The sequence below is a fragment of the Callithrix jacchus genome, chromosome 8, assembly GCF_049354715.1.
Source record: "Callithrix jacchus isolate 240 chromosome 8, calJac240_pri, whole genome shotgun sequence".
In the NCBI taxonomy this organism is placed as follows: domain Eukaryota; kingdom Metazoa; phylum Chordata; class Mammalia; order Primates; family Cebidae; genus Callithrix; species Callithrix jacchus.
This window is the reverse complement of record NC_133509.1, coordinates 126137132-126152710: the sequence shown is the minus strand read 5'-3', so window position 1 is coordinate 126152710 and position 15579 is coordinate 126137132. Positions and strand designations below refer to the sequence as shown.

At 52.3% G+C, this 15579-nt stretch overlaps 1 protein-coding gene across 8 annotated transcripts in view; it reads left to right on the top strand.

The window, feature by feature from the left end:
• The window catches only part of CCDC88C (coiled-coil and HOOK domain protein 88C), a 150065-nt gene that overhangs the window by 118378 nt on the left and 16108 nt on the right, over positions 1-15579 (top strand). For all 8 annotated transcript variants that reach the window (XM_035261282.3, XM_035261279.3, XM_078335611.1 and 5 more), the window contains 6 exons: positions 743-1020; positions 3912-4055; positions 6295-6481; positions 10364-10509; positions 13581-13676; positions 15276-15517. In XM_035261282.3, the coding sequence (XP_035117173.2) occupies positions 743-1020; positions 3912-4055; positions 6295-6481; positions 10364-10509; positions 13581-13676; positions 15276-15517 (1093 nt within the window). The remainder of the gene's footprint in view (positions 1-742; positions 1021-3911; positions 4056-6294; positions 6482-10363; positions 10510-13580; positions 13677-15275; positions 15518-15579) is intronic.

The following is a 15579-nucleotide window of genomic DNA, read 5'->3' as shown; positions in this document are numbered from 1 at the left end:
ATGTTAAGTAGGTTGATAGTTTTGTTCAGATAGCCTATATCCTTATTTACAGATTTTCTGTTTACTTGTTCTAGAAAATAGGTTTTGTTTTCATTGTAAGAGGCAGAGTTTCACTCTGTGGCCCAGGCTGGAGCGCAGTGCTGCAATCATAGCTCACTCACTATAACTTCCAACTCCTGGGCTCAAGCAGTCCTCCTGCCTCGGCCTCCCAAGTAGCTGGGACTATAGGCATACAACACCCTGCCCAGCTACATTAAAAAGACTTTTTTTTTTGGTAGAGATGGGGGTCTCACTATGTTGCCCATGCCGGTCTTGAATTCTTTGGCTCATGTGATCCTCCTGCTTCTGCCTCCGAAAGTCCTGGGATTACAGGCGTGAGCCACCACACCCAGCCAAAAAGAGGTTTTTAAAAAATAGTCGAAGAGGGCACAGCACACCAGGAAATTATCCAGGGAAAGGACATCATCCGCCACCCCACCCCCCCCCCCCCCGCCCCGCCCCGCCCCACAGCTCACATTCGTGGCCCGTGGCTCAGAACTGAAGCACCCTCTGAGGGCCCGTCTATGCGGTTAGCCCCCTTCCCACAGCAGTTCCTTAGGTTCTGGAAGAGCCATCCTGAGTACCCTCTGGGCCTTCTGCCCTGAGGGTCCCAGTTATTTTCGCTTCTGCTGGAGCACTTGACCTGCTCCCCAGCCGTCCTTGCTGACTGTGGGGCCTGCGCCGTGCTTCTCCCTCTGGGCAGGTAGAGAACTCCACACTGAGCTCCCAGAGCGCGGCGCTCACCGCTCAGTACGCGCTGCTGCAAAACCACCACACGGCCAAGGAGACGGAGAACGAGAGCCTGCAGAGGCAGCAGGAGCAGCTGACAGCGGCCTATGAGGCCCTGCTGCAGGACCACGAGCACCTGGGCACGCTGCACGAGCGGCAGTCGGCCGAGTACGAGGCCCTTATCCACCAGCACAGCTGCCTGAAGACGCTGCATCGGAACCTGGAGCTGGAGCACAAGGAGCTCGGGGAGAGGTGGGCCTGGGGAAGGAATAGGACCTGGGGAGGGGTGGATTCTGGAGGAAAGGTGGGGCCTGGGGTAGATGGGTGGTACCTGGGGGCGAGGCAGGGCCTAGGGAAAATGGGTGGAGCCTGGAGGACATGGGTGGGGCCTGGAGGAGGAGAGGTGGGGCCTGGGTGAGGGTTGGAGCCTGGAGGAGAGGCGGGGCCTAAGGGAGTGGGGTGGAACCTGGAGGAGAGGCATGACCTGGGGAGATGGGTGGAGCCCGGAGGAGGAGAGGCGGGGCCTGGGGGAAATGAGTGGGGGAGAAGGTGGGAGTGTGCGTAGGTGGAGGAGGATGAAGGTCGGGTCCCTGGGTAGGCCTGCAGCGGGGCCTAGGGCCAGGCCTGCAGAGTCTGCCAGGCTGGGACTTCCCTGCCCTCCCTGCAGGAAATCTCTTGGCTGGCTGCTTCCCATTGTTGGGGCACCTGAGCTTTCCCAAAGGGAAGGAAATAAAACGTCGCCTTCAGCAATTTGGAATTTGTGCAGCTGGAGACAGTGGCAAGAGGGGTTCCTGTGTGGAGAAGGGGGTGCTTCTACTACTTGCAGCTCTGGAAAGCCCAGAATGGGCCTTTGGGGCCCTGATCCTGTAAGGGTGTGATGTGCACCTGAATCTGATGCATGAGAGAGACACGGGCCAAAGACAGGCTCTCGGATACTTAGAGTACAACAGAAGGAGCAAGGTCCACTTCCTTTGCCTGGGAAATGGCCCTGCTGATGGTATTTCCTTTGAAGCAGCCTCAACAACACAGCTAAGTGAGCACTGGTTCTTCAAGGTGAAGCAGGGAGGACATTTCCATGGTCAGGAGCCACAAGTGTCACTGAGTCACAAAAGCCTTGTGTGGGCACTGATGATGCTTGTGGGTTCATGGGTGGTGATGACGTTCATTCATTCACTTACCAGGTGCTTCCTTTTTGCCTGAATCTGGAATTCTCTCCTTTTATCCACCCAGATCTCCATCCTTCAGAGGCTGTTGAAGCATCTGCTCCTATAAGACTGTTCCTTCTGGCCAAAAGTAGCATCTTCCGCCTCTTGGCACTTTGATCTCTCCCTCCTCTTCCCCCACCCATCTTGTCATTTGTATGACATGTATTGTGTTTGTGGTGTCTAGACGTGGTAGGAATTACACCCGGTTGACAAACTAATAAAGCATTCGTGTAAGTCTGATACTAGCACGATGCCCAGTACTCACCAGGCACTCATGTACCTTATTCTTAGTGTTATGTTATGTTGTATTAAATAATGCCTTTTGTATGTGTGTGAGATGGAGTCTTGATCTGTCACCTAGACTGGAGTGCAGTGAAGTGATCTTGGCTCACAGCAGCCTCCACTCCTGGGTCCAAGCAGTCCTCCTACCTTAGCCTCCCAAGTAGCTAGGACTACAGGCATGCACAATCACACCAGGCTAATTTTTATAGATTTAATAGGGGTTTCACTCTGTTAGCCAGGCTGGTCTTGAACTCCTGACCTCACGTGATCTGCCTGCCTCCATTTCCCAAAGTGCTGGGATTACAGGCGTAAGCCACCACACCTGGGCCTTTTTGTATTTTTAATGTCTGTTCAGAGGGCAAAGGTTTTGGCAGGTGGAGTTTGCACCGTTGCTTCCCTGCAGGTCCTTGCGCAGTACAGCATGTGGGAGTTACTCAGAGCTTTTTGCTGGCTGGACAGATGACTGGAGGCCCCTTTGATGTGTCTGCAGCAGGGTAACAGATTTAGGGGTGTAAGTACATGGCACACAAGGATAATAGTTCTCTATTCTTCTCATTTGACACTGAAATAGGAGACGCTCACTCATTCATTGGTCTAACAAGTATTCACTATGTGTCATTCCTCACATGGGGCTTCAGTGGTGAGCAAGACTTAGTTTCTGCCCTGCAGTTGGGTCATTTTCTAATGGTTAGAGACATGCTTGATTAATGTGCAGTGGAGTCCTGCAGAGAAAGGCTAGAACCTCTGGGGACACAGGCTAGTCCTTGTCAGATTGTCTTTGGGTGTGAGACACTCAGGAAGGGGTCTGTAGAGAAGAATTTGCCTGGATGGGGAAGATGGGGAGACTATACCTGAGACTCCTCAACACTTCCGGTCTGCTAGGAGATCCTGGGTCACCGCACACACGAAGTTGAAGCAGGTTGGGAGGAGGAGGGCCCAGGGCCTGTTGGGCTGCATGGTTGTGCTCTGCTGCCCTCCAGAGACGCCTTTGCAGTGGGCAAAGAGAGCCTGGAGGAGATTAGAGCCTGGAGGGTGGGGACAAGGTGTGGAGAAGACAAGGGCTGTGGTTGGGGGACCTGTGGAGAGCTGCTGTGTGTATATGACAGTGAGTCCCTGGCGGCTCCTGGGTGAGCCTCTGTCCCCTGGGGAAGACCAGACTAAGAACAAGTGGATGCGGGCTCCTGACGGGAGAGGGAGAGGCTTCTCCAGCCCTTGGAGGGTGGGATTAGCTGTGATGCGCAGTGGAATTCCACTGTTGGTTTTGTGGTTTCTCTTAGATCTATTTGTGCTTAGTGAACCACCTAGTAGCTTATTTATAATTCCCTTAAAGAGAAGGGCATGGAGCTCAGAAAATGTAGTCATTGTGTTGTCAGCTGGCTAAAGGAAGGGGCTGCTTTATCAGGGCATGGAGGGACTATGGAGACAGAATGAGTTGAGGAAGAGGATTCTGGGATCTGTGGCCCAGTGCTGGCCTGGACATGGCTCCCAGCGGCTGCACTCCCTGCCTGCTTTGCCCCACACCCCTTATTTCTACAGAGAGAATCTCCAGAGGAATCCCATTTTCTCACAGAAGTCACACAGATCCTCTGGGGTGTGAGTTACCGGTAGGAAAAGGCGACCCGGGCCAGGCTCCCAGCAGGTATTTTCCTCTGACAGGCATGGGGACATGCTGACGCTCAAGGCGGAGCTGGAGGAGCGGGAGAAAGTCTTGACCACAGAGCGGGAGGCGCTGCAGCAGGAGCAGAGGACAAATGCCCTCGCCATGGGCGAGAACCAGAGGCTGCGGGGTGAGCTGGACAGGTGAGCGCTGGCACCCAGCCCTGCACACAGCAGCATTTGGCACCCCGATTCTGTTCAGACCCGCCTTTCGTAGCAACTGCTGAGGAAAGACCCCTTGCAATCATGGGTTTTTATCCCTTGTCATGTGAACTGCTGGATGGGTAATAAGCTAAAGGAACTTGAGCTGGTTGCTGGGATGCGAGGACCCAGGTGACACCCGGGGATGTCGCGTCATCTGAGTTCGGTGGTTCTCCCCTCCCACCCCTGTAAGGATTGCATCAGACACAGGTGAATTCATCCCCAGCCTCATGCTCATAAAGGAGAGACTGCTGATTCCTCATGATTCACAGAGCCCCTGTCAATCCACCTGCTTGCTAAAGTTTTCTTTGCAGCCTCAGGACCTGGGGCTCTGGGGGGCTTTTGTGGACACACACAGTGGTGAAAGGCGAGGGTCACCGGGTGTGCACATTCTCGGCCAAGGGCAAATGGTGACATCCTGCCTTCTAGTTTCAGCTCCTACTGCAAACGTCCCTTTCAAAATCTCTCGAGTGCCACAGTTTTCATATTTTGTGCTTTTGGGCAGTGACTTTGCTGTTTAAAATGACTCATAATTGTAGTACTGAAGTGCTGTTTCATGTCGCTAAGCAGAGGGTGGCTGTAATGTGCTTTACGGAGACAGAAGCCTTAGATGAGCTTTGTTCTGGTGTGAGTTATGGTGCTGTTGGCTGTGAGTATGTTGCGTAAGGTATCTTCAAACAGAAACCCACATAAAACAAGATTATATATTGATCAAATAACAAAAATGTGACCAGAGGCTCCTGGGAACCTCATTCTCTGTTTTTTCCCGAGGCTGGATGCTTCGCTGTTCACTAATTCAGGGTTTACAGCAACCGTATAGAACGTAACTGCCACACATAATGAGAATCGACTGTACTATTTTATCTTTTTGGCTTTTTTTTTGAACAGATGAGGAGACAGGTTGAAAGAGATTAGATAACTTGTTTAAAGCCAGTGTTTCTAGTGAATAGCAGAGTCAAGATGGAATCCAGGTCTTGTCTCACTGCAAAGGCTTGACCATACGAAATTCTTCTTCCTCCCACATACTTACCGGGGGTTACAAACTCAGCTACCTCGGCTCCCCAGGCAAATAAAACACCTGCATAAAACAGTGCCAGACTTAGACCACAGGCCATAGAATGGCGAACGCGCATTGTCTTAAAGGGCAGCAGAGAATCGGCCCCAGCAAAGGTCGCCAGCTGGAGGCAGGCCTGGGACTGCCTGGTCAACCTTTTGTTTTATATATTTTAAGAGAACCTGAAAGTTTGGGTGTTGATGTCAACTTCCAAATTTTTTAATGTTGGCAACTAATTGTTTTTTTTGGAGACGGGATCTTGCTTAGCCGCGGAGGCTTAGAGTGGCATGATTGTGGCTCACTGCAGACTCAACCTCCTGGGCCTCAATGATCCTCCCAGCTCAGCCTCCCAAGTAGCTGGGACCACAGGTGTGCATCACTGTGCCCAGCTTTTTGTCGAGATGGGGGTCTTGCTATGTTGCCTAGGCTGGTGCTGGGATTACAGGCATGAGCCACCACACCTGGCCAACTAATTTGTTATTAAAAAGTAAAATTGTACAGGCCAAAAAAGTCAGGTCTATGTCCAAATCAAGTTCACAAGACCCTGGTAATGTGAGCTTTCTGATATAAATCCCCGGAGAACTCAGTTGGATGATAGTTGTTTTGATGAAGGCAGTTTTGGTAGATTTATATAATACACACCATCTCATACTTTATCTCAGGAGCTGAAATTAGAAAGGGGCTTGGAATTGGCAAGAAGAGCTGAGCTGAGACAAAGAATTTTAGAGCAAGAATGTTCTAGTGCAGTGGTTTAAACATTTCTTTAAACAGCAGAATCCTTTTTTCAAGTGTGTGCAGATGCCAAAGCGGTAGCACAGTAAAGATCGCAGCAGTGACGCTGTGTTCAAACATGTCTGAGCCTGCCTGCCCTGTCTCCCTGGAGGCTCAGGGTGGTGGCATCAGGGGTACCCTCATGGAACCCCAAAGAACAGTTTGCTAATGGACAGTTTTGTTAAACCTCCTCATTTTACAATTTTACACATGGAAAAAAAGGCCCAGAGAGGTTGTGATTTTGTCTAAGGTTGCACAGCCTGCCACTGTCAGAGCTGGGACAGAGCCCAGGTCTCTGGGCATTACCTGTTTGGCAGGCTCTTCAGCCGCTTTGCCCTGTGGCTCTTCACCTTCCAGGATCAATTTCCTGCACCACCAGCTGAAGGGGGAGTATGAGGAGCTGCACACCCACACCAAGGAGCTGAAAACCTCACTGAACAATGCGCAGCTGGAGCTTAACCGCTGGCAGGCCCGCTTCGACGAGCTGAAGGGGCAGCACCAGGCCATGGACATCTCACTGACCAAGCTGGACAACCACTGCGAGGTGAGGCCCACGCCGGCGGGGGGCCTCGGGACGGGGACAGGGTCCCCCAAGGGGATAGCCCAGGGCTCAGCCAGGCCGTGACGGGTCCTCATGGGCATTTGTGCCCAGAGACGGTGTATGGAGGTGGCACAGAGGCTGAGATGAAGCCAGACGGGGGTCAACATGGCTTCTGGTGGGACTGTGTATGTCAACACCCCATCTGACCTTTGCCTTGCAGGGTTGGGAGAGGCACAGTGGGGACGGGTGATGAGATTTTACGCCAGTCCTCTTGGCCATGTCTACACTGTCTTCCTGCATCTCTTTAGTTCAGTAGCTACTCTTCTAGAGAAGGGGTGTGATTTTGCTCCATTTTGGGGTGTGGCTGCCTCTGAGATGGAGCTCACTCAGGAGTCCGTGGCTTCCCGAGCTGTCCCTTCTAGTACACAAGGTTGGAAATGGTCTCAACCAGCAAGACCCTCTCCAGATGAGATCTTAGCAGACCCCACCACATGGACGGCAGGCAAGGCAGGTGTGGTAGGGAGGAGCAGGTAGATCTCGCCCTCCTAGACAACCCCAGGACAGATGGCGCTTCAGGACTGGGTTTGCTCTTTTGTCGAGAAACAATCTGAGATGCCTTTTCCCTCGACCCCTTGGTAGCCCTGTGGGACATCACAGATGAGGAAACTGAGGCACAGGTGCCACGATGCCTTGTCACAGCCACCCACCCAGATGTTGTGCTATCCCCCAACGATGAGAGACCCTGGGACCCTGAGGGCCCTACAGGGGTGGAGGCAAAGGCCCCAGCACTGCCTGCGGAATCCTCGCTCCCGGGGCCATGCTTTCACGGGCAGGGGCACCAGGATTTTCCAGGAGGCCTCAGGTCAGGGGCTGCATGGCAGGCCCCATGGGAAAGGTCACACTTGTGGTGAAGTGAAGGACAGGCGAGGTCTGGACGTGTGTGGCAGGCTTCACAGGGAAGGAGGAATTTGCACAGAAATGGCCGGGGCACTTTTTGAAAGATGCTGTTGATGCAGTCGTGGGGAACACTGGTCATGAGAGGGGTCGAGGGGAAGGGCTTTGGCAGGGATGGTAGGGGTTCAGTGGAACTCCAGGTATAGCACAAACTAGTCCCGGCAAACAGGCCGTGTTCATCTCCCTGGGCTGGAGAAGCAAAAGACAACAGGCTGGTGGCTTAAGCAGCAGAATTGGATTTCTTCCAGGTCAGAGGCAGGGCGGGGTTCCCCCGAGGACTCCCCCCAGCTCACAGGCAGTGCTCTTTCCTCTGTGTGGGCCCATTCCCAGTGTTTCTGTGCCTAAATTTTCTTTTCTTGAAAGGGCATCAGTCAGAGTGGATGGGGGCCCACCCTTACGGCGGCCTCCATATGGCTTGATGGCCTCTTTATCGGCCGTCTCCAAATACCAGCCCATGCTAGGGACTGGGCTTAGGGCTTCACTGTAGGATTTTTGGGGAGAAACAGCCTGAGTGAAGTGACGAGGCCGTGCCTGTGCTCGGAGCCGTCTCCGCTCCTTCCTCCCTGCCTCTCTCTCCAGGAGCACGTATGCCATACGTTGTGTTGGTTTGTTGCCTGGCATCTAATGCATTGGAAGAGCAGCTTCCCCATCATTACTGGAATGCACTGGCCCTTGGGATCACCGACTTGGGCTGAAGGGCAGGGCCTAACCTGCTTGGTTCCCTGGGTCCCTCCCCTTCTCCCTGGCCACAAAGGACCTTTCCAATGGGCAAAACTGAGTTTGCAGGGATGGCCTTTCACCCTGTAGGCTGCTGACTTACCACGTTTGTGACATGCTTGACTCCCAAGCCTCGTGCAGTTCCCTACACTGGGGAGACTCGTGCTTTGTTACCGTATTTATTTTCCTTGTTGCCCAAGCAATGTGGCAATGGCAATCAGAGAAATATTTTTAGTGAGGCTGGGCGTGGTGGCTCACACCTGTAATCCCAGCACTTTGGGAGGCCGAGGCGGGCAGATCACCTGAGGTCGGGAGTTCAAGGCCAGCCTGACCAACATGGAGAAACCCCATCTCTACTAAAAATACAAAATTATCCGGGCGTGGTGGCACATGCCTGTAATCCCAGCTCCTCAGGAGGTTGACACAGGAGAATCGCTTGAACCCAGGAGGCAGAGGTTGCAGTGAGCCAAGGTTGTGCTATTGTACTCCAGCCTGAGCCACAAGAACAAAACTTCATCTCAAAAAAAAAAATAGGAAATATTTTTAGTGAAAAAATGCCATAGCCTCGCCTCCTTTTCCCTTCCAGTTCTTCTCACTGTCTATGCATAAATTATATATAATTATATTAAAAATAGGTAGAAGGCAAAGAGTGGGGGAGCCTGCGTTTCCCACCTCTAGTGCACCCGGCATTTTGCTGCATTCTCACTTCATCCCTACAGTGGCCCTGTGAGCCCATCCTCCTTTCTCATAGTCGCACATTGGAATCCAAAGGCTGTGATTTTCCCACTGCCCCCCAATCCTGCTTTAGAAGTTGGCAGACTTCAGGCCTGGTGTGGTGGCTCACGCCTATAATCCCAGCACTTTGGGAGGCCGAAGCAGGTGGATCACCTGAGGTCAGGAGGAGTTCGAGACCAGCCTGGCCAACATGGTGAAACCTGTCTGTTGAAAAATACAAAAAATTAGCCAGGTGTTTTGGCATGCGCCTGTAATCCCAGCTACTCAGGAGGCTGAGGCAGGAGAATTGCTTGATCCCGGGAAGCAGAGGTTGCAGTGAGCCGAGATTGTGCGATTGCACTCCAGCCTGGGCACTGGGCAACAAGAGTGAAACTCAGTCTTAAAAAAAAAAAAAAGATGGACAGACTTTAGCTCATAAGTCAAACCCTGCCCACCACCTGTTTTTATACAGCCCACAAACTAAATGAATTTTACGTTTTGGGAACATCAAATGAATAATATTTTGTGTTAAGTGAAAATGTTATGATATTTAAATGTCAGTGTCTCTGAGTAAAGTTTTATTGGAACCTGGTCATGCCCATTTGCTGATACTCATCTGAGACTGTTCTCAGGTGACAAGGGCAGAGTCCGCAGGCTACACAGGCTGCAGCCGAGACCAGCCAGCTTGGAAAACGCAAAGTATTTACTGCGTGGCTCTTCACAGAAGAAATGGCTGCCTCACTTCTAGATCAAAGCTGTCTAATTGAAATGTAATAATGCAAGACGCATCTACGATTTAGAATTTTCTAGTAGCCACATTAAAACATTTTTTCTTAAAAATGAAATTAATTTTAATGTATTTTAGTTAACTATCATATCCAAAATACCATTTTAGCACATAATCATTAAAACATTATTTGCTCTTTAGGAGGCCGAGAAGGGTAGATCACCTGAGGTCAGGAGTTTGAGACCAGCCTGGCCAACATGATGAAATCACATCTCTACTAAAAACACAAAAAAACTAGCTGGGCATGATGACATGCACCTGTAATTTCAGCTACTCGGGAGGCTGAGGCAGGAGAATTGTTTGAACCCAGGAGGCGGAGGTGGCAGTGAGCCGAGATAGTGCCACTGCATTCCAGCCTGGGCGACAGACTCCATCTCAAAAAAAAAAAAAATTGAAATTTTAAATATATTTTTTAAATTAAGCCTTCAAATTCTGTTGCGTATTTTGCACTCATGCATCATAATTCGGACTAGTGGCATTTTACGTGCTCAGTAGCCATGTGTTTCCAGGGACATCTGATTGGACGGTGCAGGTGCAGAGGGAGCTCAGCCATTCCCACGTTATTGGCCGTTTGGCCCTTTCCAAGTTTGCACTGGTGTAGATTATACTGAGAACATCTGTGTGCAGCAGGCTTCTTCCTTTGGAAGCTAGGTTCCCGGCAGTGGGATCTCGAGGCCACATGGTGTCTGAGACTCTGTTGGTCTGTGTTCTAGCTGCTCTCCCGTCTCAAGGGGAACTTGGAGGAAGAAAATCATCACCTCTTGAGCCAGATCCAGCTGTTGAGCCAGCAGAACCAGATGCTTCTGGAGCAGAACATGGAGAACAAGGAGCAGTACCACGAGGAGCAGAAGCAGTACATGTAAGCGGGGGTGAGCTGGGAGTCCTGAAGCCCTCTCCCTGGCTCAACACAGCCACGCGTCCTCAGTCTCTGGAGGTCCTGGCTTTCCATGCAAAGAGGAGCCCCTGGGCCCACTGGGATCCTGAAGGCAGGGCACAGACCGATCACCAACATGGACTTCCCAGGCTTTCCTGGAATGTTCTCAGTTTCTAGAGGTGGTGACAGTTGGCTTTTGTTTGCTCTTTCAGAGGTGCTTTCCACCACCAGAAGCTTCTTTCTCTGCTTCTAGAATTAAATTCACTTTAAAAAATCATGAGAACACTGAAAAGAAATACCTCAGGGAGAGACAAACTGAAGGCTGGAATGAATGCTGTGCCTCTGCCTGTGTTCCCCTGGATGGAGGGAAGTGGGCTCGGTGTGACCCAGTTGGCCTCACTCAGCTGGTGTTTATGAGGTGCTGGTTTAAGTGTGGGCTCTCTGAGCTGCTCAGGACCAGTTCCCTGGTAGCCAGAAACGAGTAGGGGAGGTAAGATTTAAACAGAGCTTTGTCCATTGCCAGACAGGTGTGAAGGGTTACCTAGAAGCATGGAAAAAAATACAGGGGGAGTTAAGGTCTACAGCTACCCTGAGGGGCCTGGGGGAGGCCCATAGGAGGTGGACCATGTTAAATGAGGGACCAGGAAGGTGGACTGTGGCAGGTGAGGACGGGAAGTGGGCCGTGGCAGGTGAGGGGGCGGGAAGGTGGGCTGTGGCAGGTGAGGATGGGAAAGTGGGCCATGGCAGGTGAGGATGGGAAGGTGGGCCGTGGCAGGTGAGGATGGGAAGGTGGGCCGTGGCAGGTGAGGGGACGGGAAGGTAGGCTGTGGCAGGTGAGGATGGGAAAGTGGGCCATGGCAGGTGAGGATGGGAAGGTGGGCCGTGGCAGGTGAGGGGATGGGAAGGTGGGCCGTGGCAGGTGAGGGGATGGGAAGGTGGGCCGTGGCAGGTGAGGATGGGAAGGTGGGCCATGGCAGGTGAGGATGGGAAGGTGGGCCGTGGCAGGTGAGGGGACGGGAAAGTGGGCCGTGGCAGGTGGGGACGGGAAGGTGAGCCATGGCATGCAGGGAATGTGCCGGAGGCATCCAGAGAGAAGGCTGGAAAAGGAGGTGGGCACTCAGTTGTGGGAGTTTCGATGTCCAGCTTGGATTCCTCGGGGTGTTTGGAAGGGATATACTAATCTAGCAGGGCCAGGGAAGCTCCCAGAAATAAAGGACAAGAGGAAAAACCCTGAGGCCAGGAATCTTGTGGTTCAGAAGTTGAGAAATCAAGAATCCAGGGTGGTTTCACCATCCCAGCCATGGTGGTTGGGCTCTCCTTCCATGTAATTGGGAATGGCTGGTATCGGCGTCCGGGCAGACGGCATGCTGGCACCAGTGTGGGGAAGGCAAGAAGGGACGTGCTTGTGGTGGGACATGGTCGCTGTGGTCACAGCGAACACCCGTGTGCCATCCCAGCTCTCTGATGTAACAGTGCCTCTGTTACTCTGTCGGCTTCACCTACGTGTTTAGGGCTGGCGTGCCACCTTCAGGAGGATGGTTTGTATGTAAACGCACACTGTAATTGTGGGGTGGAAATGACCCTGAAGTTGGCCCTCTATAATCCTGGTGATAAAAATCGCCAGCAGAGGTTGAGCTGGTGCTAACTGGAAGGAGTGCAGGAGCGCCCAGGGGGATTATTTGATGACGTTTTTGCATTAGACAGTGTCTGCTCCAGGCCAGTGGGTTGGCAGGCTTCCTGGGGCCTGCTCCGGGCCCTGGAGTTTGTGTGAGCCTGTAGGGCCAACCCCAGCCATGAAGGACTCAAGGCGTAAGGTCAGCAGCAGGGCACAGACACCAGCACACAGAACCGGGAGTGGAGCATGGCTTGGGTCACTTGTCACAAGGGCTTACCTCATCGCAAGCTCCTGGGAAAGCCCTCACGTGGGGCAGACCTTGGCAGCTTCAAGAATGAGCTTGAAAGGGAACAGGCCAGGGTCAGATACCTGATTTCACTGAGCTGACTCTTTCTACCTCAATGCCCAGGTATTGTTAATAGGAACCCCCCAGGACCCTGCCCCTGCCAGGTGGTAGCTTCAGGAGCACGCCACATCCTAAACCTCTCATGTAAGGCCTCATTTTCAAACGAGGAAACCAAGCATCTGGGCTGTCGAGACCACCCAGCGCAGAGGCAGGAGCGGGCAGGAGTCCAGCAGGCCCCGTTGCTCAGAATGCACTGCGGACACAGCCCCTGCCTCCCTGCATGCAAACAGAAGCTTTCTCTTTGTATGAGGAAGGCCAGAGTCTCCCCGGCAAGCAGAGGTGCCGCAGCCTGCCCAAGATTCAAGAGGTGTCTCTTTGGTCCCTTGTTAGAGTTTCTGAAAAGTGACCCAGTTTCCAGTACTTAGGAATTAGGAGATTTGGCTGCGTCATCTGGGCTTCTGGCTTCTTGGGAAATCCACCCCGCTGGACCCCGGTTCGCCCCCCGTGGAGAGCTCTGCTGGAGTTGCAGCACTGGAGCTCACTGCGGTCCCCACCAGGGCCCCTGGTTTCTTCAGCCCTGCTGTGCTCATGAACTTCTCTTTCTCGCTCCTGAAAGCTTCTGGGAGTTTGCTTCTGAGTGGGAATGGGCCTGGGTCAGACATCTGACTTCACTGAGCTGACATTTTCAACCTCAGTGCCCAGGTGTTAATGTGCACCCCCCAAAACCACCACTAGGAGGTAGCTTCTACCTGATCCCAGGAGCCACCCCAGGTCCTGAACAACCAGGAAGGAGAATCTTTGGGGCTTTCGGGTATGAGTTTTCAGATTATTAGAAGTTTGCTGCCTTGAGCTCACTCACGGCTGGATCCTGGGGGCTTCAGTAAATCTTGGGGTTGTAGGGCTCCCAGCACCCACGGCCGATGCCTCCATTCACATATTCCAAACTCAGTGACCATGACAGTGATAAGCACTCTCATCCCAGTCCTGGAAACATGCCAGTCCTGGCTGCGCCAGGTTCCAGGCTGCACTGATGAGTAAATTCACTTGTTTGATTTAAAACTAGCTTGATATGTTTTCTTTCTCCTGTATTCACAGAGACAAATTAAATGCCTTACGACGACATAAGGAAAAACTGGAAGAAAAAATCATGGATCAGTACAAGTTCTATGATCCTGCACCTGCTCCAAAGAAGTGAGTTGATTTAAGTGTAGTGACATAAAGACAGAACTTAAAAGCTCCCTCTTCTGTGCATAGGGTGAAAGCCGCCATCTAGGGCAGAGCCCGTACCGTCCGCTGTGGCAGGTCACCTGTGCACAGACGTCTCCCACCTCAGAGAGAGTTTAGAATCTCAGCCTGCCTCTGTACTCTAGCTTGTCCTGTGAGGGGTGGCAAATGCCGGGTGACCCCGATGAGACACATTTAGCTATGAGCCTTGTTAAGGGGGCAGAGCATCTGTGGTGCAGGAGTCACTCAAGCTGGATGGCAGGGCTGCCTTGTCAGGTTTTTGTCTCACGATTAACCATGACATGGACAACTGTGTTCCCGCTTTGGAAAGGATGCTTGGGGTACCACACTTGGCTCAGCCCTGTGGTCTTCAAATGTGGGAACCTTTTGACCTTATGCAGAATTTTAGGGCAGCTTCACGGATGTGTCTCTTCCCCAGAGAGCAGCAGCTTCCCCCAAGTGGAGCCACCCCAGCCCAGCATTACTGCCCCTTGTCCACGGCCTGAGCCCCAGGAATTGTCCCTTGGGTTTATTCTGGTCCAGCCTTGAAGTCAAAATCACCGTGAATCCCTTGAGGTCTCTCTGGGAATCCAGAACCACAGAATTTCAGAACCTCAGTTTTTTTGTTTGTTTGTTTTTTGTTTTTGAAGATGGAGTCTTGCTCTGACACCCAGGCTGGAGTGCAATGGCACGATCTCAGCTCACTGCAACCTCCGCTTCCCGGATTCAAGCAATTCTGCCTTAGCCTCCTGAGTAGCTGGGATTATATGTGTGTGCCACCACGCCCAGCTAATTTTTGTATTTTTAGTAGAGACAGGGTTCACCATATTAGCCAGGCTGGTCTCAAACTCCTGACCTCAAGTGATCCACCCACCTCAGCTTCCCAGAGTGCTGGGATTATAGGCATGAGCCATAGCGCCTGGCCCAGAACCTCGGTCTAAATCTTCTGTTTGACAGATTAAAGCCAAGATGGGAGGCTGGGAGTGATGTCATAAATAGGTGCTGTTTAGTTTCAGAGTCGGGGTGAGAACCCAGGCGGGGTTCTCTTCATGTCACAGCAGGATGGCCTCGGTGTCCAGCTAGCTGTGATGCTATTGCTTAGTCTTAAATGCACTGATTTTTGTCAGACAGGCTGCTGTCCTCTGCCCTCTCCACCTCACCCAGATTACTGAGTCCCAGGGAGGAGTCAGGAATGCCAGCTGATTTCACTGATTATTACTTTTAGCAGAAAATGAGGAGATTCCTGAAAATGGCTTTTTGACAGAAAAAGTGCCAACCAAATTAAAGACAACATTGCTTCCTTCCTCCGGGGAGACTAGAGTGCATTTCTGTCATAACACACAGGCTTCTAGCATCCCCAGCCCTGCGCCATACTGAGAATTAGGTTCCAGCTCCTGAGCCCCAAATAAGATTACCGTGGTCCTGAGTGTCATCGTCCTAAATCCCACGTGAATGGCCAAGCTTCACAGACTGGGGATGAACATCCCAGCCCACATTAGGGAACCAGGGACCCACTGGGGGTGTGTGGGACGGCGGGCTATGTCCTAAACATCTACTTCTCACTAGGAAGAACCACTGGATTGGAGCCAAAGCCTTAGTCAAACTCATTAAACCAAAGAAGGAGGGTTCGAGGGAACGCTTGAAGTCCGCTGTGGACAGTCCTCCCTGGCAGCTGGAGTCCTCAGACCCCACCTTGCCAGCAGCCTCTCAGCCTCTCAGAGCACAGCCTGAGAACCCAGACACACCCCCTGCACTGGGCTCCAACTGTACAGAAGAGCACGATGCCCACAATGGGTCTTCGGGGAAAGGTAGGGGCGGCTGCCCTGGCCGTGGTGGGGTGAGGAAGGGGGTGGCCTGACGGGTCCCTCCC